Below are 26,768 nucleotides of genomic sequence, written 5' to 3' on the forward strand. Positions count from 1 at the left end.
AGAATCCCTTGATTCTTTTGCGCTTGTCATCACGCCCAGCCTTCAGGAGTTTGAAGCTCGTCACAGTCATTCAATCCCAGGATCCTACTCGGAATACCACAGACAAGGTTTAGACTTTTCGGATCCTCATGAATGCCGCCATCTATCTAACTTATACCACGAAGATTCTGTTGGGGAATCTAAGAGATATACATTCAAGCTCTTGTTGCATGTAGAACGGAAGTGGTTGTCAATCACGTGCGTTCATAAGTGAGAATGATAATGAGGGTTACTTATCATCACATTCATCATGTTCTTGGGTACGAATGAATATCTTGGAATAAGAATAAGAGAGAATTGAATAAAAGACAATAGAATTGCATTAATACTTGAGGTACAGCAGAGCTCCACACCCTTAATCTATGGTGTGCAGAAACTCCACCGTTGAAAATACATAAGCAAAAGGTTCAGGCATGGCCGAATGGCCAGCCCCCATGTGGTCACAAGACCGAATGATCAAAGACATCTAATACAATAGATAAATGTTCTATTTATAATAAACTAGCTCCTAGGGTTTACATGAGTAAGTAATTGATGCATAAATCCACTTCCGGGGCCCACTTGGTGTATGTTTGGGCTGAGCTTGATTAATCCACGAGCTGAGGCTTCTCTTGGAGTTGAACTCCGAGTTATGACGTGTTTTGGGCGTTCAACTCCGGATCATGACGTTTTTCTGGCGTTTAACTCCAGACAGCAGCTTGTACTTGGCATTCAACGCCAAGTTACGTCGTCATTCTTCGAATAAAGTATGGACTATTATATATTTCTGGAAAGCTCTGGATGTCTACTTTCCAACGCCGTTGAGAACGCGCCAATTGGAGTTCTGTAGCTCCAGAAAATCTATTTCGAGTGCAGGGAGGTCAGATTCCAACAGCATCAGCAGTCCTTTTGTCAGCCTTCTTCAGAGTTTTGCTCAAGTCCCTCAATTTCAGCCAGAATTTACCTGAAATCACAGAAAAACACACAAACTCATAGTAAAGTCCAGAAATGTGAATTTAACATAAAAACTAGTGAAAACATCCCTAAAAGTAGCTTAAACTTACTAAAAACTACCTAAAAACAATGCCAAAAAGCGTATAAATTATCCGCTCATCAAGCATCCTTGAAGATGTCCTCAAGCTCTGATTCTAGGCTTTCAGTCATATTGATCTCTTCTACCAGAGAGTCAATAATGTCAGCGCCCATGCAGTCATTTGGTGTGTCTGGATGCTGCATAGCTTTTACAGCATTCAACTTGAACTCATCCTCATTGACTCTCAGGGTTACTTCCCCTTTTTGTACATCAATGAGAGTTCGTCCAGTTGCTAGGAAAGGTCTTCCTAGAATGAGAGTTGCACTCTTGTGCTCCTCCATTTCCAGCACCACAAAGTCAGTTGGAAAGGCGAATGGCCCAACCTTGACAATCATATCCTCTATTATGCCTGATGGATATTTAATGGAGCCATCAGCAAGTTGGAGGCATATCCGGGTTGGTTTGACTTCTCCAGTCAACCCAAGCTTTCTGATAGTGGATGCAGGTATTAGATTGATGCTTGCTCCGAGGTCACATAGGGCTGTCTTGGTGCAAGCACCTTCTAATTTGCATGGTATCATAAAGCTTCCTGGATCTTGAAGCTTTTCTGGTAAGCTTTTCAGAATGACTGCACTGCATTCTTCAGTGAGAAACACTTTTTCAGTTTCTCTCCAATCCTTCTTATGACTTAAGATTTCTTTCATGAACTTAGCATAAGAAGGTATTTGCTCAAGTGCCTCTGCAAACGGAATCTTTATTTCAAGAGTCCTTAGATAGTCTGCAAAGTGGGCAAATTGCTTATCCTGTTCCGCTTGGCGGAGTTTTTGAGGATAAGGCATCTTGGCTTTATATTCTTCAACCTTAGATGCTGCAGATTTATTCCTTACAGAAGTGGTTGAAGAAGCCTTTTTAGAGGGATTACTGTCAGCACTCTCAGGTGTCTGATCCTCCCTTGGCGTTTGAACGCCAGGACTGGGTGGAAAATGGGCGTTTAACGCCAACTTTTCCCCTTTTCTGGCGTTTGAACGCCAGAACAGGGCAGGGAATGGGCGTTTAACGCCAGCTTTCCCCCCTTTTCTGGCGTTTGAACGCCAAAAGTGTTTCTCTCTGGGCTCTTACTGTCCTCAGAGGGATTTTGAACGGTGGTTTGGTTATCCTCTGTCAATTGTTCCTTATTTGGCTTTTTGCTCTTTTGAGCAGTGTCATTCAGTGTCTTCCCACTCCTCAGTTGAACTGCTTGGCATTCCTCTGTTATTTGTTTAGATATTTGCTGTTTAGCTTGATTCAACTGCAGTTCCATGTTCTTGTTAGCAACTTTAGTTTCATGGAGCATCTCTTTAAATTCTGCTAACTATTCTGTCATCAAGAGCAATTGTTGATTAAGCTCAATCATCTGTTCTTGAGGATTAGGATCAGTGGCTAGTGCCATGACTTCCTCTTTTGGAGAGAACTCATTGCTAGAGTACAAATATTGATTTCTAGCAACAGTGTCTATAAGCTCTTGAGCTTCTTCAATTGTCTTCCTCATGTGGATAGATCCACCAGCTGAGTGATCTAAAGACATCTGAGCTTTTTCTGTGAGCCCATAGTAGAAGATGTCTAGCTGTACCCATTCTGAAAACATTTCAGATGGGCATTTTCTTAGCATACCTCTATACCTCTCCCAGGCATTATAAAGGGATTCATTATCCTCTTGTTTAAAGCCTTGGATGTCCAGCCTTAGCTGTGTCATCCTCTTTGGAGGGTAAAAGTGATTCAGGAATTTGTCTGATAACTGTTTTCATGTCTGTATGCTTGCTGCAGGTTGGTTATTCAACCACCTTTTAGCTTGATCTTTTACAGCAAATGGAAACAGTAATAGTCTGTAGACATCCTGATCCACCTCTTTATCATGTACTGTGTCAGCAATTTGTAGGAACTGTGCCAGAAACTCAGTAGGCTCTTCCTGTGGAAGACCGGAATACTGGCAATTTTGCTGCACTATGATAATGAGTTGAGGATTTAGCTCAAAGCTGCTTGCTTTGATGGGAGGTGTACAAATGCTGCTCCCATATGCAGCTGTAATGGGATTAGCATATGACCCCAGAGTCCTTCTAGACTGATCAATCCCACTTAGGTCCATAATGGATAAAGGGAAATGATATGGATTGCAAATAGATAGATTTTGTTTTGTTTTTTTTTTTTTGAATTAACCGAAAAAAATTAAAATAAAATAAAAGGAAATTAAGATAAAAATTCGAAAATCAAAGAAAGAAAATAAGATCAAAGCAAATTGAGAACTGAATCAATTAGTTAATTAAAAAGATTTTGAAAATAGCAATTAAAAAGATATGATGGAAAAATTTTTATGAAAAAGATTTGATTTTTGAAAAGAGGAAAGAGAAAAACACAAAAAGACACCAAACTTAAAATTTTTAGAAAATCAAACACTAATTTTCGAAAATCTTTAAGGGAAAAACACAAAGAGGACACCAAACTTAGAATTTTTATGAATCAAAAAGGAACTAAGAACATGCAAAATCGAAAATTAAAAGAAAGAAAATAAAAGCATGCAATTAACACCAAACTTAAAATATGAAACTAGACTCAACTAAAAGACTCTAAACCAACAAAAATAAAACAGTCCTAATCTAAGCAACAAGATAAGCCGTCAGTTGTCCAAACTCGAACAATCCCCGGCAATGGCGCCAAAAACTTGGTACACGAAATTGCAATCACACTTTTGCAATCCCGCACAACTAACCAGCAAGTGCACTGGGTCGTCCAAGTAATACCTTACGTGAGTAAGGGTTGATCCCACGGAGATTGTCGGCTTGAAGCAAGCTATGGTTATCTTGTAGATCTTAGTCAGGATATCAGAAATTATCAGGATTGATTGTAAAAAGCAAAAGATCATGAAGTAAATACTTGTTTTGCAGTAATGGAGAATAGGTTGGGGTTTTGGAGATGCTCTGTCTTCTGAACCTCTGCTTTCCTACTGTCTTCTTCTTCAAACACGCAAGGCTCCTTCCATGGCAAGCTGTATGTAGGGTTTCACCGTTGTCAATGGCTACCTCCCATCCTCTCAGTGGAAATGTTCAACGCACCCTGTCACGGCACGGCTATCCATCTGTCGGTTCTCAATCAGGCCGGAATAGAATCCAATGATTCTTTTGCGTCTGTCACTAACGCCCCGCCTTCAGGAGTTTGAAGCTCATCACAGTCATTCAATTATTGAATCCTACTCAGAATACCACGGACAAGGTTTAGACCTTCCGGATTCTCTTGAATGCCGCCATCAGTTCTAGCTTATACCACGAAGATTCCGATTAAAGAATCCAAGAGATATCTACTTAATCTAAGGTAGAACGGAGGTGGTTGTCAGGCACGCGTTCATAGTTGAGAATGATGATGATTGTCACGGATCATCACATTCATCCGATTTAAGAACAAGTAGTATCTTAGAATGGAAGCAAGCATGATTGAATGAAAAACAATAGTAATTGCATTAATCCATCAAGACACAGCAGAGCTCCTCACCCCCAACCATGGGGTTTAGAGACTCATGCTGTGGAAAGTATACAATCAGAAACGTGTAAAGTGTCATGAGGTATAGATACAATGTCAAAAGATCCTATTAATAGTAAACTAGTAACCTAGGGTATACAGAAATGAGTAAATGACGTAAAAATCCACTTCTGGGTCCACTTGGTGTGTGCTTGGGCTGAGCAATGAAGCATTTTCGTGTAGAGACCTTTTCTGGAGTTAAACGCCAGCTTTTATGCCAGTTTGGGCGTTTAACTCCAAGTTCTATGCCAGTTCCAGCGTTAAACGCTGGAATTTCTGAGGCTGATTTGCCACGCCGGTTTGGGCCATCAAATCTCGGACAAAGTATGGACTATCATATATTGCTGGAAAGCCCAGGATGTCTACTTTCCAACGCCGTTGAGAGCGCGCCAATTGAGCTTCTGTAGCTCCAGAAAATCCACTTCGAGTGCAGGGAGGTCAGAATCCAACAGCATCTGCAGTCCTTTTCAGTCTCTGAATCAGATTTTTGCTCAGAACCCTCAATTTCAGCCAGAAAATACCTGAAATCACAGAAAAACACACAAACTCATAGTAAAGTCCAGAAAAGTGAATTTTAACTAAAAACTAATAAAAATATACTAAAAACTAACTAGATTATGCTAAAAACATACTAAAAACAATGCCAAAAAGCGTATAAATTATCCGCTCATCAATGATCATGTGGAGTCACAAAAACAACTGCAAAAATCAAAGAAAAATAAAAAATAGCATTAAAAATAGCACACCCTGGAGGAGCAACTTACTTGCGTTTAAACGCCAGTAAGGGTAGCAGAATGGGCGTTTAACGCCCAGTCTGGCACCATTCTGGGTGTTAAACGCCAGAAACAAGCACCAGACTGGCGTTAAACGCCAGAAACAGGCTACAATCTGGCGTTAAATGCCAAAAACAGGTTACAGCCTGCCGTTTAACGCCAGGAAAGGAATAAAAGCTGGCATTTAACACCAGAAACAAGCAGCAATCTGGCGTTAAACGCCAGGATTGCACAGTAAGGGCGTTTTGCACGCCTAAAAGGAGCAGGGATGCCATCCTTGACCCCTCAGGATCTGTAGACACCACAGGATCCCCACCTACCCTACCTCTCTCTCTCTCTCTCACTCACCAATCAAAGCATATCATCTTCCTTATATTCTCTTCACCAATCACCTCCATACCTCTTCCCCAAAAACCCCACCCACCTAATTTTAAAAATTCAAACACTTTTCCCTCCCAAACCCAACCCTAATGACCGAAACCCATCCCTCCCCTCACCCCTATATAACCCCTTACTACTCCTTCATATTCACACAACACAAACACCTTTTCCACCTCTTGGCCGAACTTTCTATCACCCTCCATCTCCTCCATTTTCTTCTTCTTCCCCTTCTTTCTTTCTTCTTTTGCTCGAGAACGAGAAAATCTTTAAGTTTGGTGTGGTAAAAGCATTACTTTTTGTTTTTCTATAACCATTTATGGCACCTAAGGCCGGAGAAACCTCTAGAAAGAGGAAAGGGAAGGCAAAAGCTTCCACCTCCGAGTCATGGGAGATAGAGAGATTCATCTCAAAGGTCCATCAAGACCACTTCTATGAAGTTGTGGCCAAGAAGAAGGTGATCCCTGAGGTCCCTTTCATGCTCAAGAAAAATGAGTATCCAGAGATCCAACATGAAATCCGAAGAAGAGGTTAGGAAGTTCTTACCAACCCCATTCAACAAGTCAGAATCTTAATGGTTCAAGAGTTCTATGCCAATGCATAGATCACTAGGAACCATGATCAAAGTATGAACCTGAATCCAAAGAATTGGCTTACAATGGTTCGGGAGAAATACTTAAATTTCAGTCCGGAAAATGTAAGGGTAGCATTCTACTTGCCAATGATGCAAGAAAACGCACGCCTCTACACTAGAAGGGTCAACTTTGATCAAAGGTTAGACCAAGTCCTCATGGACATATGTGTGGAATGAGCTCAATGGAAAAGAGACTCAAGAGGCAATCCGGTTCAATTAAGAAGACCTGACCTTAAGCCTGTGGCTAGAGGATGGTTGGATTTCATCCAACGCTCCATCATTCCTACTAGCAACCGATCTGAAGTTACTGTGGATCGGACCATCATGATCCATTGTATCATGATTGGGGAGGAAGTGGAAGTTCATGAGAGCATACCTCTAGAACTCTACAAGGTGGCTGATAAGTCATCCACCTTGGCAAGGTTAGCCTTTCCTCATCTCATTTGTCATCTATGCAATTTAGCTGGGATTGGCATAGAAGGATACATCCTCATTGAAGAGGACAAGCCCATTACTAAGAAAATGATGGAGCAAACAAGAGAGCCCATCCATGGATCTCAACAAGAGCATGAGGAAGATCCTCATCAAGAAGTCACTGAGATGCCTCAAGGGATGTAATTTCCTCCACACAACTATTGGGAGCAACTCAACACCTCTTTGGAAGGCTTGAGTTACAACATGGACCAACTAAGGGTGGAGCACCAAGAGCACTCCATCATTCTCCATGAAATTAGAGAAGATCAAAGAGCTATGAGGGAGGAGAAACAAAAGCAAGGAAGAGACATAGAGGAGCTCAAGAGCACCATTGGTTCTTCAAGAGGAAGACGCCACCCTCACTAAGGTGGACTCATTCCTTAATCTTCTTGTCTATTTATTTTTCTATTTTTAGTTTTGAGCTCTATGTTTGGCTATGTTTTGTCTCTTTATTACATGATTATTAGTGTCTAGTGCCTATGTCTTAAAGCTATAAATAATTCCATGAATCCTTCACCTCTCTTAAATGAAAAATGTGCTTAATTACAAAAGAACAAGAAGTACTAGGATTTCAGATTTTATCTTGAAATTAGTTTAATTATTTTGATGTGGTGGCAATACTTTTTATTTTCTGAATGAATGCTTGAACAGTACATATTTTTTATAGTGAAGTTTATGAATGTTAAAATTGTTGGCTCTTGAAAGAATGATGAATAAAGAGAAATGTTATTGATAATCTGAAAAATCATAAAATTGATTCTTGAAACAAGAAAAAGCAGTGAATAAGAAAGCTTGCGGAAAAAAATTAGCAAAAAAAAGAAAAAGAAAAAGAAAAAGCAAGCAGAAAAAGCCAATAGCCCTTTAAACCAAAAGGAAAGGGTAAAAAGGATCCAAGGCTTTGAGCATTAATGGATAGGAGGGTCCAAGGAAATAAAATCCAGGCCTAAGCAGCTAAATCAAGCTGTCCCTAACCATGTGCTTGTGTCATGAAGGTCCAAGTGAAAAGCTTAAGACTGAGTGGTTAAAGTCGTGATCCAAAGCAAAAAGAGTGTGCTTAAGAAATCTGAACACCTCAAATTGGGGACTTTAGCAAAGCTGAGTCACAATATGAAAAGGTTCACCCAGTTATGTGATTGTGGCATTTATGTATCCGTTGGTAATATTAGAAAACAAAGTGCTTAGGGCCACGGCCAAGATTCATAAAGTAGCTGTGTTCAAGAATTAACATACTGAACTAGGAGAATCAATAACACTATCTAAAATTCTGAGTTCCTATGGATGCCAATTGGTGGACGAAATTGTGATCATCAATATTGTACTCTTTGTTATTGTGTGAACACAATTCCGTTCAACTAACCAGCAAGTGTACTGGGTCGTCCAAGTAATAAACCTTACGTGAGTAAGGGTCGATCCCACAGAGATTGTTGGTATGAAGCAAGCTATGGTCATCTTGTAAATCTCAGTCAGGCGGATAGTAATTGATTATGGATTTTCGAAAATTAATAAATAATAAACATAAAATAAAGATAATTAAAATAGGATAGAAATACTTATGTAAATTAATGGTGGGAATTTTAGATAGGCGTATGGAGATACTGTGCCCTTTCTTTTTCTACTTTCCTACTTCTTCCTTCCAGTTCTTTCATTCCTTCCTATGGCAAGCTGTATGTAGGGCATCACCGTTGTCAATGGCTACATCCCATCCTCTCAGTAAAAAAGGTCCAAATGCTCTGTCACAGCACGGCTAATCATCTGTCGGTTCTCAATCAGGTTGGAATAGAATCCCTTGATTCTTTTGCGTCTGTCACTAACGCCCAGCCTTCAGGAGTTTGAAGCTCGTCACAGTCATTCAATCCCAGAATCCTACTCGGAATACCACAGACAAGGTTTAGACTCTCCGGATTCTCATGAATGCCGCCATCAATCTAGCTTATACCACGAAGATTCTGTTTAAGGAATCTAAGAGATACGCGCCCGGTCTAAGGTAGAACGGAAGTGGTTGTCAATCATGCGCGTTCATAGGTGAGAATGATGATGAGTGTCACGAATCATCACATTCATCAAGTTGAAGTGCAACGAATATCTTAGAATAGGAATAAAGAGAACTGAATAGGAAATAGTAGTAATTGCATTAAAACTTGAGGTACAGCAGAGCTCCACACCCTTAATCTACGGTATGTAGAAACTCCACCGTTGAAAATACATAAGTGAAAGGTTCAGGCATGGCCGAATGGCCAGCCCCCCAAAACATGATCAATAGTCTCCTCAGATGAAGAATAAAATAAAACTGAGACCAAAGATGTATAATACACTAGTAAAAAGTTCTATTTATAATAAACTAGCTACTAGGGTTTCAGAAGTAAGTAATTGATGCATAAATCCACTTCCAGGACCCACTTGGTGTGTGTTTGGGCTGAGCTTGATCTATCCACGAGCTGAGGCTTCTTTTGGAGTTGAACGCCAAGTTGTAACGTGTTTTGGGCGTTCAACTCCGGGTCGTGACGTGTTTCTAGCGTTTGACTCCAGACAGCAACATAGAACTGTCGTTGAGCGCCAGTTTACGTCATCAATTCCCAAATAAAGTATAAACAATTATATATTTCTGGAAAGCTATGAATGTCTACTTTCCAACGCCATTGAAAGCGCGCCATTTGAAGTTCTGTAGCTCCAGAAAATCTATTTCGAGTGCAGGGAGGTCAGATTCCAACAGCATCAGCAGTCCTTTGTCAGCCTCCTATCAGAATTTTGCTCAAGTCCCTCAACTTCAGCCAGAAATTACCTGAAATCACAGAAAAACACACAAACTCGTAGTAAAGTCCAGAAATGTGAATTTAACATAAAAACTAATGAAAACATCCCTAAAAGTAGCTTGAACTTACTAAAAACTACCTAAAAACAATGTCAAAAAGCGTATAAATTATCCGCTCATCACAACACCAAACTTAAATTGTTGCTTGTCCCCAAGCAACTGAAAATCAAATAGGATAAAAAGAAGAGAATATACTATAAATTCTAAAATATCAATGAATATTAATTCTAATTAGATGAGCGGGACTTGTAGCTTTTTGCTTCTGGACAGTTTTGGCATCTTACTTTTTCCTTTGAAGTTTAGAATGGTTGGCTTCTCTAGGAAATTAGAATTTCGGATAGTGTTATTGACTTTCCTAGTTAAGTATGTTGATTCTTGAACACAGCTACTTATGAGTCTTGGCCGTGGCCCTAAGCACTTTGTTTTCCAGTATTACCACCGGATACATAAATGCCACAGACACATGACTGGGTGAACCTTTTCAGATTGTGACTCAGCTTTGCTAGAGTCCCCAGTTAGAGGTGTCCAGAGCTCTTAAGCACTCTCTTTTTGCTTTGGATCACGACTTTAACCACTCAGTCTCAAGCTTTTCACTTGGACCTTCATGACATAAGCACATGGTTAGGGACAGCTTGATTTAGCCGCTTAGGCCTGGATTTTATTTCCTTGGGCCCTCCTATCCATTGATGCTCAAAGCCTTGGATCCTTTTTACCCTTGCCTTTTGGTTTTAAGGGCTATTGGCTTTTTCTGCTTGCTTTTTTTTCTTTTTCTTTCTATTTTTTCACCACTTTTTTTTCGCACAAGCTTTTGCTTTTTCACTGCTTTTTCTTGCTTCAAGAATCAATTTTATGATTTTTTAGATCATCAATAACATTTCTCTTTTTCATCATTCTTTCAAGAGCCAACAATTTTAACATTCATAAACAACAAGATAAAAAATATGCACTATTTCAAGCATTCATTCAGAAAACAAAAAGTATTGTCACCACATCAATATAATTAAACTAAATTCAAGGATAAATTAAAACTCATGTACTTCTTGTTCTTTTGAATTAAAAACATTTTTCATTTAAGAGAGGTGAAGGATTCTTGGAGTTATTCATAACTTTAAGACATAGTTACTAAATACTAATGATCATGAAGTAGAGACACAAAACATAGATAAACATATAGCATAAAAACTGAATAGCAGAAAAAAATAAGAACAAGGAATGAATCCACCTTAGTGAGGGTGGCGCCTTCTTGAAGGACCAATGGTGCTTTTTGAGCTCCTCTATGTTTCTTCCTTGCCTCAACAAGAGTGCCTTTTTCTTTATTTCTGCTCATATGAAAGAGAAGAGAAAGAGAAAAGGAAGAGGAATCCTCTATATATGGACAAAGAGGATCATTATTATTAGTAGAAGAAGAAAGGGATAAGGGTTAGGAAGAGGGGATAAGAACTTGGTGGATGGATCCCAACACAAGGGTAAGGATAGGGGAAGTGATCTGAGATGAAGAGAGGTGAAGAGAAATGTTAGTAAATAAATAAATAAATAGAAGGAGAGGAGAGATAGAATTCAAAAATTAATTTTAAAAAGAAGTTAATAATTTCGAAAATTAGAGATAAGATAGAATTAAAATTAAAATTTAAATTAATTAATTAATTAAAAAGAATTTTTGAAAAAGGATGAGATATTTTCGAAAATTGAAGAGGGAAAAGTAGTTAGGTGGTTTTGAAAAAGATAAGAAACAAACAAAAAGTTAATTAGTTAGTTGAAAAAGATATTAAAATCAAATTTGAAAAGATTAGAAGATAAGAAGTTAGATAAGATATTTTGAAATCAAATTTTTGAAAAAGATAAAATTTTGAAAAAGATATGATAAAAGATATGATAAAAAGATAAGATTTTTAAGAAAAAGATATTTTGAAAAAGATTTAAAATTAAAATTCTTTATTTGACTAACAAGAAACTAAAAGATAAGATTCTAGAATTTAAAGATTGAACCTTTCTTAACAAGAAAGTAACAAACTTCAAATTTTTGAATCAATCACATTAATTGTTAGTAAAGTTTCAATTTTTTTTATTTTTTTATTTTATTTTATTTTATTTTAAAAAAAAATAAGAAAAAGGTTTTGAAAATAAATTTTTAAAATTTCGAATATTATAAAAAAATGAAAAAGATATGATTTTTTGAAAAAGATTTTGAAAATATAAGATTTTGAAATTTTGAAAATTTGACTTGACTTGTAAGAAACAACTAATTTTAAAAATTTTTGACTAAGTCAACTCAAATTTTCGAAAATTATGAGAAAATTAAGGAAAATATATTTTTTTTGAATTTTTTGAATTTTTAATTATGAGAGAGAAAAACATAAAAATGACCCAAAACATGAAAATTTTGGATCAAACACATGATGCATGCAAGAACACTATGAATGTCAAGATGAACACCAAGAACACTTTGAAGATCATGATGAACATCAAGAACATTTTTTTTGAAAAATTTTGATGCAAAGAAAACATGCAAGACACCAAACTTAGAAATCTTTAATGCATAGACTCTAACAAACGAAAAATGCATATGAAAAACAACAAACAACACAAAACAAGAAAACATCAACATCAAACAAGAAGACTTACCAAGAACAACTTGAAGATCATGAAGAACACTATGAATGCATGGAATTTTCGAAAATAATGCATAAATTTTAAAAACATGCAATTGACACCAAACTTAAAAATTGAACCAAGACTCAAACAAGAAACACAAAATATTTTTGGTTTTTATGATTTTATGATTTTTTTGTATTTTCTTTAAATTTTTTTTCGAAAATGTTTCTTTAGAAAAACTAAAATAAAAGCAAAATTTAAAAAAAAATTGAAAACTTTTTGAAAAGAAAATTACCTAATCTGAGCAACAAGATGAACCGTTAGTTGTCCATACTCGAACAATCCCCGGCAACGGCGCCAAAAACTTGGTGGACGAAATTGTGATCATCAATATTGTACTCTTTGTTATTGTGTGAACACAATTCTGTTCAACTAACCAGCAAGTGTATTGGGTCGTCCAAGTAATAAACCTTACGTGAGTAAGGGTCGATCCCACAGAGATTGTTGGTATGAAGCAAGCTATGGTCATCTTGTAAATCTCAGTCAGGCGGATAGTAATTGATTATGGATTTTCGAAAATTAATAAATAATAAACATAAAATAAAGATAATTAAAATAGGATAGAAATACTTATGTAAATTAATGGTGGAAATTTTAGATAGGCGTATGGAGATACTGTGCCCTTTCTTTTTCTACTTTCCTACTTCTTCCTTCCAGTTCTTTCATTCCTTCCTATGGCAAGCTGTATGTAGGGCATCACCGTTGTCAATGGCTACATCCCATCCTCTCAGTGAAAAAGGTCCAAATGCTCTGTCACAGCACGGCTAATCATCTGTCGGTTCTCAATCAGGTTGGAATAGAATCCCTTGATTCTTTTGCGTCTGTCACTAACGCCCAGCCTTCAGGAGTTTGAAGCTCGTCACAGTCATTCAATCCCAGAATCCTACTCGGAATACCACAGACAAGGTTTAGACTTTCCGGATTCTCATGAATGCCGCCATCAATCTAGCTTATACCACGAAGATTATGTTTAAGGAATCTAAGAGATACGCGCCCGGCCTAAGGTAGAACGAAAGTGGTTGTCAATCACGCGCGTTCATAGGTGAGAATAATGATGAGTGTCACGAATCATCACATTCATCAAGTTAAAGTGCAACGAATATCTTAGAATAGGAATAAAGAGAATTGAATAGGAAATAGAAGTAATTGCATTAAAACTTGAGGTACAGCAGAGCTCCACACCCTTAATCTACGTGTGTAGAAACTCCACCATTGAAAATACATAAGTGAAAGGTTCAGGTATGGCCGGATGGCCAGCCCCCCAAAACGTGATCAATAGTCTCCTCAGATGAAGAATAAAATAAAACTGAGACCAAAGATGTATAATACACTAGTAAAAAGTTCTATTTATAATAAACTAGCTACTAAGGTTTACAGAAGTAAGTAATTGATGCATAAATCCACTTCCAGGGCCCACTTGGTGTGTGTTTGGGCTGAGCATGATCTATCCACGAGCTGAGGCTTCTTTTGGAGTTGAACGCCAAGTTGTAACGTGTTTTGGGCGTTCAACTCCGGGTCGTGACGTGTTTCTGGCGTTTGACTCCAGACAGCAACATGGAACTATCGTTGAGCGCCAGTTTACATCATCAATTCCCAAATAAAGTATGGACAATTATATATTTCTGGAAAGCTATGAATGTCTACTTTCCAACGCCATTGAAAGCACGCCATTTGGAGTTCTGTAGCTCCAGAAAATCTATTTCGAGTGCAGGGAGGTCAGATTCCAACAACATCAGCAGTCCTTTGTCAGCCTCCTATCAGAATTTTGCTCAAGTCCCTCAACTTCAGCCAGAAATTACCTGAAATAACAGAAAAACACACAAACTCGTAGTAAAGTCCAGAAATGTGAATTTAACATAAAAACTAATGAAAACATCCCTAAAAGTAGCTTGAACTTACTAAAAACTACCTAAAAACAATGTCAAAAAGCGTATAAATTATCCGCTCATCACCAATCATTCTGAATTTCAAAGGATAAAGTGATATGCCAAAACTGTTCCAAAGCAAAAGCTACTAGCCCCGCTCATCTAATTGGGACTAAGTTTCATTGATATCGTGAGATTCATTGTATATTCTCTTCTTTTTATCATATTTTGTTTTCAATTGCTTGGGGACAAGCAACAATTTAAGTTTGGTGTTGTGATGAGCGGATAATTTATACGCTTTTTGGCATTGTTTTCATATAGTTTTTAGTATGTTTTATTCACTCTTTAGTATATTTTTATTAGTTTTTACGCAAAATTCACATTTCTAGACTTTACTATGAGTTTGTGTGTTTTTCTGTGATTTAAGGTATTTTCTGGCTGAAATTGAGGGACTGAGCAAAAATCTGAATCAGAGGCGGACAAAGGACTGCTGATGCTGTTGGATTCTGACCTCCCTGCACTCAAAATAGAATTTTTGGAGTTAGAGAAACGCAAATGGCGCGCTCTCAATTGCATTGGAAAGTAGACATCCAGGGCTTTCCAGAAACATATAATAGTTCATACTTTGCCCAAGTTTAGAAGACACAAACTGGCGTTCAACGCCAGCTTTCTGCCCTATTCTGGCGTTAAACGCCAGAAACAAGTTGCAAGCTAGAGTCAAACGCCAGAAACAAGTTACAAACTGGCGTTCAACTCCAAGGAAGACCTCTACACGTGAAAGCTTCAATGCTCAGCCCAAACACACACCAAGTGGGCCCGGAAGTGGATTTCTACATCATTTACTTATTTTTGTAACCCTTGTAACTAGTTTAGTATAAATAGAACTTTCTACTATTGTACTCACATCTTTGGATGAGCTTTTGTAACATCTTTGATTATTGTTAGTCATTAGATATTGGGGGCTGGCCTCACGGCCATGCCTACCTTATTTTCACTTATGTATTTTCAACGGTGGAGTTTCTACACACCATATATTAAGGTATAGAGCTCTGCTGTTCCTCGAGTATTAATGCAAAGTACTATTGTTCTTCTATTCAATTCATGTTTATTCTTATTCTAAGATATTCATTTGCACACAAGAACATGATGAATGTGATGATTATGTGACACTCATTCCCATTCTCACTTATGAACGCGTAATTGACAACCACTTCCATTCTACATGAAAACAAGCTTGAAGGTATATCTCTTGGGTTTCTAATCAACGATTCACATCGACTCCCCTCTGACAATGGGGCATGTGAATATGAGATTGGAACCTCTGTGGTATAGGCTAAAATCCATTGGCAGCATTCTTGGGATCCGAAAAGTCTAAACCTTGTCTGTGGTATTCCGAGTAGGATCTGGGATGGGATGACTGTGACGAGCTTCAAACTCGCGACTGTAGGGCATGGTGACAGACGCAAAAGGATAGTAAATCCTGTTCCTACACGATCGAGAATCAATAGTTGATTAGCCATACGATATCTGTGCATGGTATTTTTCATCCGAGACGAGCAATCCGACAGTTGTTTAGCCATATAGAAATCGTAGAGGACCATTTTCACTTAGAGGACAGAAAGTAGCCATTAACAACAGTGACACCCAGCATACAGCTTGCCATAGAAAGGAGTATAAAGGATTGGATGAAAGCAGTAGGAAAGCAGAGATCTAGAAGGAACAACGCATCTCCATACGGTTATCTGAAATTCACACCAATGAATTACATAAGTATCTATATCTTTATTTTATGTTCATTTATCTTTTAATTATCAAAACTCCATAATCATTTGAATCCGCCTGACTGAGATTTACAAGGTGACCATAGCTTGCTTCAAGCCGACAATCTCTGTGGGATCGACCCTTACTCACATAAGGTTTATTACTTGGACGACCCAGTGCACTTGCTGGATAGTTGTGTGAAGTTGTGAAAAAGAGTTGAAATTACAATTGTGCGTACCAAGTTGTTGGCGCTATTGAGATCACAATTTCGTGCACCACGCATATGAGAATGCTAAGCTATACAAGGAGAAGACAAAATATGGCATGATAAGAGAATCTCGAAAAGAACATTTGAGTCCGGAAAAAAAAGTTACTCTCTTCAACTCAAGGCTAAAATTCTTTCCTAAAAAACTCAAAACAAGATGGTCAACTCCCTTCACTATCACTAAGGTGTCCTCTTATGGTCATATTGAAATCATGGAAGAAGATTCTCAAAAAGGATTCACTATGAATGGTCAACGATTGAAGCATTATCTTGGAGGTGATCTCAATCGCCAGAAGTCCGTTTATCTCTTGATCTAGAGAGCTGACCGTCAAGCTAGTGATGTTAAAGAAGCGTTTGTTGGGAGGTAATCCACCCACCAGTATCCTTTACATTATTAGTTTTATTAGACTTGCATTAGTCTCTACTCTCCTTGGCATTCTCGCTTTTATTAGCTTTCCCTCAAACACCCCAAACACCAACCACCTCTATCCTTTTACATTATTAGTTTTATTACAACCATGCTTTTGATATCATACACCCCAAACACCAACCACCTCTATCCTACCACTCTTGTCCCGTTCCTATTCCCTTCCCTTCTTCGAGCTTTCCAACCTCCTGTACACCCTTGAATCCTCACTTTAAACCTCCACTATTCATTCAAAGCACTTCCTTCTCTTATAAATACTCGCTGCTCAACAACATCTTGCCTCACATCTTCTTACCCTCTATGCACCTATTCGAATCCATTCTTCACTTCTATATCCTTTTTCCTCCTCACTACTTCCTTTATTTTCTCCACTAGAACCTTGTTCCTCCTTCTCTTTCCTTTTTCTACACCCCCACCTGTTCTCTCTTATTTCTTCTTTCCCCTGTTTTTTCTCTATATTTACTTGGGGACAAGTTAAATTTCTAAGTTTGGTATTGGTTTTTGCTTGAAAAACCTCTGCACAAAATGTAATGGCACCTAAATAAAAAACATCCTCATCAAACAAGAAAAAAGGAAAGGAATCAGCTACTACTTCATATAATAAAACAAGGTTCCTTTCATAATTTTATGAGAATCACTTTCACAACTTAACCAGCAAAAAGAAAATCACTCTGGAGGTGCCATTTGAATTAAAACAGGGAAAGTATCCTGAGATTTAAGAGCAAATCATGAGGAGAAGGTGGCAAGTTCTTTATGACCCGCCTCAAAAGGTGAGACAATTAATGGTTCAAGAGTTTTATATCAATTCATGGCTTACTAATACAATGACTCATGATGTGAAAAATTGGAGTTACAAGAGCTGTGTAAGGGGAAAAGTAATTTATTTTAGCCCAAAAAGTAACAACAAAATTCTCCGCTTGAGAGTCTCGTCCTCTTCATCATCAGAAGTAACTTACCAAGATAGAGTGAGAAATAATCTAAGATATGATGATGTAGTCAGAGATATTTACCTTCTCGGGGTGCAATGGACCTTTGTTGTAAATGGAAAACAATGCCTATTGAGAAGGTGACCTCATACCACTGGCACGAGGATGGTTGGAGTTCATCTAATGATCACTTATGCCTACTAGCAACCATTCAGAGGTGACAGTGCCTAGAGCTATAGTGATTCACTCAATCATGTTAGGCGAAGAAATAAGGGTGGACTGTATAATTCCTGAAGAATTTTATCACAACTCTTCTAGTCTATCATCTAGCTCCATGGTTGGCTTTCCAAGCATCAAACATCGTCTCTGTGAAGCTACTGGAGCTTTCATTGAGAATGACATTCCAATTGCTCTAAAGAGACCTATTTCTAATAGAACTATTTTAGCGATGAGGAGGACCCCTTCTCAACGAGTACAAGAAGAAAACATCTCTCAACCTGCTCCACTTGAGCGTCATCCCTCAACCTCTCTAGAATTGGATTGGCAACATATGTATTCAGCCATTCATGAACTCTCCACGCAACATGCAGCACATTATAGAAAATTTCGAGAGTACAAGGCACTGCAAGAATCGAGGCTGTTAGAAGAGCTTGAATACAGGTTCAACTCTCAAGCCAAGACGAGCTACTGTGCTTAGGCAGCACATAAAGCCAATAAAAAAGTAACTCTATATCTGTATAGGTCTGAAGAAATCATTCAGGCTCTCAAGGACTCACAAGCACGGCATGATGCTCGGGTGAGAAGGGAACTAGAATCCAAAGGATTTTGGATACTAATGAGACAACAAGAATCCAAAGAATTTTGGAACCTGAGAGAACCACAACAAGAGGATGATGATGATGAGCACAATAATTATAACTAAGGTGGTCAAGTTCTTTTATGCTTCTTCTTTCTTTTATTTCTTTTATCGTTTACCACTTTGTTTGTCTTTTCATTTCTTTTGTATTGTTTCTATTTTTGCTTTATTTTATTTTGCTCCTTCTTGAGCTTTGCTACGCTTAGTAAGCATGAATTATGTATTACAAAGAAAATGCAAAGAAAAAGGTTGAGAAAACTAGAAAAAGTATGACTAATTGGGTACGGAAGGCCAAATTAACTAAAATATTCAGCACAAAATGAATATCACTATTTGAGACTTCAATCTAGAGGAGTATAATGGAATCCTCATTTTTGACAAAGCCTTGAAGAAGAAAAAGCAAATAACTAAATGACAAAGAAGTAAATGAACAAGAGAAGAAAGAGAAGCCAAAGGCTCTAAGTACTACTGACTAGGAAAGTTAAAAAAAATATGAATTTAAAGAGTTTCCCAGTCAAGTACTTGTGGTGTTTCTATGTTGAGCAAATCATGAGATAAAATATTTAGAGTCACAGCTAAACTCAAGGTGCAAAGCACCCCTCAAAGAAAGAAAAGCCTAAGGCTCTTAGCATCACTGACTGAGAAAATTAAAAAGAAAAGATGAACTCAAAGAGTTTCCCAGTCAAGTGCTTGTAGTGTTTTTGTGTCAAGAAAAGCTTGAGATAAAACACTTAGAATCACAACTAAGTGTTTTTGTAGTGCCCTCTCCCACGTTGAATGTGCCATTTGAGGCCTCTTCTAGTAGCTTTTTCAAGCCTCACATCCAAAGTAGGGAGCCCTATGTCCAACGTGCGAGGTCTTACGTCTAACGCTCTAGGTCTCACGTTCAACATGCACTCAAGAAGCACCTCGAGTGGCTTCAACATGAACCTCATGTCCAACGTGCCCTCTCCTATGTTGAACTTGCCACTCAAGAACCACCTTTTGTAGCCATCAAGCCATCCCATGTTCAACATGTTGCATCTCACATTGAACGTGCCATCAAGCCTTACCTCTAAGGGCTACTTCAAGCCTTTGCATTCAACATGGATCCTGTGCATCGAACGTGTCACTTGAGCCAACCTCCAGGGCTTCTTAATTGTCTTCACTAATCTCTAAATCTCTACGCTTGATTGGATGAGTGAAGATTAAGCACAAGTCTATGTTATAGGCATTGATTGATAATTATGAAGGGTTTTAGGTTAACATATATAAGGAAGGAGAAACACACACGTTACTCTCTTCTTTCTGAGCCATTTCAATTCAGAGTTTTTGTTTTCTTTTGCGTCATGAGTAACTAATCTCCTCTGTTAAGGTTAGGAGATATGTTTATTCTAATGGATTAATGTTATTACATTTTTATTCTTGATTTATGCATTGATGTTCTCTTAAGAAATAAGTTTTCGTTTTTCATCATAAGGATTTGAATATATTAGAAACTAGTTTGAATCTGAATTGCATTCTATATTCATCTTAAAAAAGTTGTTTATTAGAATTAAATTTGAAACTTCTTCTCGTAATTCTTTAAGTTTTGAACTTGGCTTGATAAGTGACATCAAATCAACTAGATTTAGCTCTTAAGAATTATGTGGTTTATGAATCAGTATATGTACTCCACCTCTTATCATAATTGATCAAGGAATTGACGGTATATTAAGTTAAGAAAAATTGAACCATCAAGGGATTAGCGTTTGATTAGTTAGGGTTCATCATAAGACACATTTTTCATGATCAAGATAGACAGCAAAAAATATTCGTCCTGAAATTTAAATATACGAGTGTATTAGTTTTGCTTCATCAGTGGCTCAATGTATGAGCTACTCTTAAATCTTTATATATAGTTAGGATGATATAGACCGGGACGAATTCTGGAATCAAAGAGTGAAGAAATCAAAAGTTAAAATGTTGTATAATCAAATATAATGTCCTATATTTGATAATAGATATAGTTATAATTAATTTTTTTAGTTAAAAAAATTAATAAGTTCTTGTCAGGTAAAAGAATTATCTTAGTCTTTATAATTTTTTTATGGTTTTAGATCTAATAAATATAAAAGAATTTTTTTTGAATATTTTATGAATTTATTTACTTTGTTAAGTAATTACGTGATAGCAAAATTATATTTTTGTGTTTTATATTATTAAAAAATATGATATAAAATAATATAAATTAATTATACTAATAATTTTGTTATGTGAATTTAAAATATATTAAAATATTTTTATATAATAATATATTTAAAATTAAGAGAAAAATAATTTAAAAAAAAAAGAGACAACTAAATAAAATTAAAAAAATAAATAATATTAAAGCATTTTTTATATGATAATAGATATTAAAATTAACATCTAATAAGATCAGGGATGGATCTACCTTTAACTATGTGGGGGCAAATGTCCCCATTAAATTTTTATAAAGTTTCATATAAAATACATAAAAAATATATTTGCCCCCACTTAAGAAAAAATTTGATCCCACTAAATTTTTTTTTCTTGGTTCACACACTTTTTAGTGTATAGAAATGAAAAAAAGACACGAAACATAAATATTAATCGATAATGAATATATAAAAACATTAATACGAAGCACATCAATTCAATTTTAATAAATAAATTTATTATCATTAAAAGTTGATATACTACAGACAATGTTAAAATAAAATTATTTTTTATTTGCTAATTCGGTGTTTAATAAATTAAAAAAAATTAAATAAATATAATGAAGAACTAAAATTTGACTCCATTAAATATTTTTTTATTATAAAAGATTAAAAATTTATCCATAAAAAATATATTATTCTTTAATTTTTACAACGTTTTTTAGTTTCCAGTATTTTTTTAATTTAAAAAATTTAATAATGTTACTAGTTAATTTAAACTCGAATTAGATGTTGTATATTATTGTTGTCATTCCTAAAGTTATTAAATTTACAAATTTTTTAATAATATTTATATAAAAATTAACTTAATAACTATATTAATTTTTTATTTTAATTAATTAAATAGATAGAATCATAATAAAAACCAAAGTTAATTCTTCTTATTAAGTCACTCTTTAATCTTTATTTATTATTTATGATATAACAAATAATATAGAACTCCTCTTAAAAAAATCTTTATGAAGTGTCACTTAGGAAATGTTTGTTGGTTTATATATTGGTACTAAAATTTTTATCTCTATTATCAAAATTTCAGTATTTCAGTACATCCAAAAAGTAGGAATATAAATGACTAAAATTTTTAGAGATGAAAATTGAAATTTTAATAAAATTTTATACCTAAAATACCTTTATTTCAATTAATTAATTCCAATTTTACTCTTTATACAAATTAAATTAAAATTTTATATTTATTTCAATTTCTATTTCCACTTTATACCAAATAAAATACTAATATTTATTTCAATCTTTATCTCTTAATTTTTGTCTCTCAATCTCCATTTTCTGTCTCTGTCTCCCTACCAAACCCTACCTTACAATTTTTCTACACCCATACCATAAGAGGTCCCTAAATATGAATCTATGGGAGTTGTTTTCTGTATCTTTCCTTCTAAATATTAGAAATGAATATTGAAAGATATGTGAAATCTTAAAGCAAACTGTAAACAATGTTTTCTATAATACATAGCTCATAATTGTAATTCTCTTTCGATTCCAGAATATAGATATTGAGAAACATTTATTATTATTATGAGAGTCACTTGTTAGTCACTTTTTCACTGACATTTATCACTTTATTTATTTTTTATTATTATTATTATTATTATTGAATTAGTTTCTAAATACTAACCGTGAAATTTTATTAAAATGCCGAAAAAGACAACAAATCAGCAGATAAAATAATAGCTACACTAATATTAATCTCTTTTTATTTTGTTTTCTTCAAATATTATTTCTATTTTCAATTTTCCATGGATTTATGTTTTTATTTTTTAAAAAGGAAATGATTATTTCATGTTGGTGGTGGTTTTTGGTCTGAGCAGATTCAACTTAGGTAGTAGAAGTCAGTTAGGTTCTAGAGTGAGTGAGAGGTGAGAGTCAATTCTTCTTCTCCTTCTTCTTCTCGTTGTTTTGATCCAAAGAGTGAGGTTTCTTCTTTCTTTCCTTGAGTTGTGAGCTAAAGATGTCGCAGAGTCAGAGTAAGAAACTGACGCCGAATCTGGATAGGCAGAGCACCAAGGTGCTGAATCTCACCGTCCTCCAGCGCATCGATCCCTTCATCGCCGAGATTCTTTTCACCGCCGCTCACGTCTCTTTCTACGAATTCAACATCGAAACTAATCAGTGGGTCCGTTCTCTCTCTCTCTCTCTCGACACATTTCTATAATCTCTCATCTCGTTTCTTCAATTTCTGGATGTATTCTCTTTTTTTTTTCAGAGTCGCAAGGATGTCGAAGGATCTCTATTTGTTGTCAAGAGGTCATCAATGAACACTGCTTCTTCCTCTTTCCATATGCTTCGGTTCATGTGCACTTTGATCCTTGACCAATTTCCCTTGTTTTTTTATTTTGCGTCTTTCAGGAATGTGCAGCCTCAGTTTCAGTTCATTGTCATGAATCGACGAAATACAGGTTCAGATTTGTGTTTCTTCTTTTTTTTTTTTTAATTCAATCCATTTCGTGGTGTTTTAGTTCCAAGATTAACCGCTAAATGCTAATTAATGTTCAATGCTGGATAGATTCAATCATTCAAATATAATTTGCGTTATTGTTGCTGTAGATCGCATTTTCTCATTTTGGCAGTGCTTGATTTATTATTTCCTCATTGTTTGGAGAAATATACATGTACTAGTGCTCTGCTCTCATTCATCTGTGTGCCTGATTTGTGCTATCAGTTTTCTAATTTGCAACTTTCTTTGTAATATTTGTTCTGACAGACAACCTAGTAGAGAATCTATTGGATTTTGAGTATGAACTTAAGAAGCCATACCTATTATATCGGAATGCAGCTCAAGAAGTTAATGGTATATGGTTTTACAATGAAGATGAATGTGAAGAAGTTGCAAATCTCTTTAATAGGTATCATAATTTTTGTTGTTCAAGTTATTTATGTAATCTGTCTTCTTTCTTAATGCTTTCAAACTTTAGATGCTAATTCATATCAGGATTCTGTTGATTATATATTTGCGTGTGTGCACACATGTTCTTATTTCCTCTTTTGGGATGGGGGTTTCATTGGATTGTAGTGTACCTTATGTAATTGGGCAGGATGTTTAACCCTCTATCTACAGGATACTTTCTGAATACTCAAAGATACCTCCAAATGCAGTAATGCCTTCAGTCAAAAGGTAAGGGATATTTTAAGAAAAATGCTTATAAAAGTAATCTCTCTTTGTAAGCGTTACATTCTATTGCAATTTGCTGCCTACATGTTAATTATTACAAATAAACTGTATTTAATATGCCAATTGTCAAGAAAATTTGATCTTTCAATTGGTTAAACAACCTTATTCTAATTGTGTTTTATGGGATGAGAAGGTCAGGATATATTTTCTTCATCTAATGGTTTTTGTTTGTAAATCGTCTTGCTCCAAATTCGGTCTATTTATTTTTAAACTAATTTTCTTACTTTCACTGAATTACTCTTCTATTAGGATTGTGTTTAGAAGTGATCGCAGTTGCATGGCTCATGCCTTGTGTTTTGTATCTAATGCAGTGAGTCCAAGGAAGTGCCAGTGTCAGTTGTAGCAGAAAGCCCTCTGGAGTCCTCTTCAGCTCCTGCTTCTGCAGCTGAAGCTTTTGGAGGTCCTGTGTTTTCGACCATCTTCAGTGTATGTAATCTAGTTGCTTGCCAGTTACTTCAACTATGTCTTCTTCTTCCCTAACAACAAAACTTTTGCATTGTAGTATATCATTTCTTTCGCTTTTCAATTTGTTTTTATTTTTATTTTATTTTATTCACATAAAACTATTGCAGACATCTAAGACTGCTGGAAATTCAGATATAGAAAACTTTAGACAGCCTTCTGCCACTGTAACTTCCACATCTCAAAGTGGTATTTTGTCCCCTGCACCTGCTATACAAATACCATCTGCCTCTCCTTCAGGTTTATCTTTGTCTGGCTTCCCGGTTGGCCCTTTTGAAACATTCAACAGTGGCAATCAAGTCACGAATCTTGTTAAGCCTTCTAGTTTCTTTGCCTCCGCTTCTTCATCTTCACAAATAAGTGCACCTATTTCTTCTTCTTCATCCCCTAGCACAGCTCTTCAACATTCATTGAATATGCCACACCAATATGGAAGGACGATGCCGCAACCCTTTCCACCACCTAATCTTTCTCCGTCTCTTCCCACTGGTTCTAGCCTCACTCCTAATCAAGCTACCATCAGCCGGGACAAAGTCCGTGATGCACTCTTATCTCTGGTTCAGGTACTTTATTTTACCATCTCTGTGACTTTTTATAATTTGATGCTTTGAATTGTATTTTAGGGTGTCATTCATTACTCCTACTTTACCCACCAAGCACCTAATGTTGTGAGTTGCAACCCACCTTAGTTTTTTACCATATGATTTTAGAGTATTTGCCAAGGCAGAGTGTCTGGTTTGAGCCATGACTACTGCTCACAGGATTCAAGGGAAGGGTGTGAAAAATGTTATATACTAATTAGACACTACTTAATTGCATCAAGTCTTATTTGTACAGTACAAACAAGATCAACTATCTTGAAAGTATGTAGTTAGCGATATATATTTAGCTTTACCCTTAGAGGGAAAGTATATACCATAATCAATTTATCCAAACTAATAGTATGAAAGTATTATGAGTTAGTAGAAAATTTCAGAGATTTGCCACCTTGAGAATAATTGGAGAAGAAAACCTTAATCTTTGAACTCATTATAGTATGACATTAAGTTGTAGTTTATAGTTTTGAGCGGTTTACTAACTTCTTATCTATACTATATATTATGGGGATATAAGAACGATTGGTGTACAACTTTCGTTCCTAAAATACCCTTCATTATATATAATTTATAAAAAAATATTTTTGTTTTATTATTTCCAAGACTTAAATCGAGCTATAAGTCACTTGTTATTTCAACTAATTTCATTTTTATTGCTTTTACACAAATTTAATAAATAAAAGTGTGTTAGTGCTTATTGATACACTAGTATTTATAATGCGAGTGTCAAATTTCCATCCTAGAAATGTTCAGTATAAAAATGAATCTTTGTATTGTATATACTTTGCAAGAGAATTGAATCAGTGCTTTTTCTTTTACCCGAAGTCTTACCGTCTTTTTAGCTTCTAGTTTCTACCCCACTTCCTCCCTATGAAACTTTTTAAATGTTTGTCCACTGACAAAATTCCTGTGTGCCAGGATGATCAATTCATTGACTTGGTGTTCCAAACATTTCTGAAGCTGAATCATTCTTGAGGAGTTCGAATTTTGAGTGTTGGGTGAAAACCTGGTATAAATGACTGCTGTACATAATAGTTACACTCCCACATTACTAACAGGAGCCTCATATCTCTCATTAAAACGTAGTATAGATGTCCGACAGTATGCCTGTTAAGTCTGTCCTCGTTCAGTGCTTCGTCTGTTTGAATCTACTGAGTTTTGGCCACCACTCTTCCAAGTATATCTGTGATGGCCGATTTCCCAATATACTATGACATAATATAAGTGAAATTAACACATAATATTCACCGAATTCATGTACGTATATGTGGACAATGACGAAATAAAATGATAATGAATATATATGAGAATGGATATTGTCACTCTTAGTTTGATAATGTCATTTTTTTTATAAATTTACGCAAATATACAATTAAAAAAAATTATGTATGATTATATGTGGAGTAACATTATAAAAAAAATGAGTGACAATATCATTTCTCTATATAGAGATATAAAAATTTAATACACTAAATACTATTGTAACCGTCCATGTGTACCCGAGATTTAATGGTGAAATATTATGGAGAATTCATAGTCTCTAATTCCGGTGTATTGAGGTGGTCTGTAATGATCTAATGGTAATTTGGTGGTTCGATTTTCTTCTTTCTACATTTTATTTTCAGTTTGCTAGCACCTATGTTCCTTTGTATAAACATGGGGATCCTATGTAATTTAGTTTTATATCAGGTCTTCTGTTTTGGAATAAATACATTGCAGTGTAGTACTCTGCTTTGCTTATTAGTTATTACATTAGAAGTTTAGAACATATCTTTCGAGTTTAGACGGATCAAGCTGTTTAGCTTATTTTACATCATGTTAAACATTGTTGGAGTGCAAGAGGCTCTAATTTCTGTGGATAATGCCACACAAATGGGTAGGTACAATCTGCACTCGATATGAGCCAAACCA

At 35.8% G+C, this 26,768-nt stretch overlaps 1 protein-coding gene across 1 annotated transcript; it reads left to right on the forward strand.

The window, feature by feature from the left end:
- The first annotated feature begins 22,339 nt into the window (after positions 1-22,339).
- LOC112696730 (mRNA-decapping enzyme-like protein) lies at positions 22,340-26,625 on the forward strand. The gene is made up of 8 exons (XM_025749573.3): positions 22,340-22,743; positions 22,834-22,874; positions 22,977-23,026; positions 23,332-23,473; positions 23,686-23,742; positions 24,111-24,225; positions 24,372-24,824; positions 25,776-26,625. The coding sequence occupies exons 1-8, from the start codon at positions 22,579-22,581 to the stop codon at positions 25,830-25,832; spliced, it is 1,080 nt and encodes a 359-aa protein (XP_025605358.1). The 5' UTR covers positions 22,340-22,578; the 3' UTR covers positions 25,833-26,625.
- The last annotated feature ends 143 nt before the right edge of the window (positions 26,626-26,768 follow it).

The sequence above is a fragment of the Arachis hypogaea genome, chromosome 6, assembly GCF_003086295.3.
Source record: "Arachis hypogaea cultivar Tifrunner chromosome 6, arahy.Tifrunner.gnm2.J5K5, whole genome shotgun sequence".
Lineage (NCBI taxonomy): Eukaryota > Viridiplantae > Streptophyta > Magnoliopsida > Fabales > Fabaceae > Arachis > Arachis hypogaea.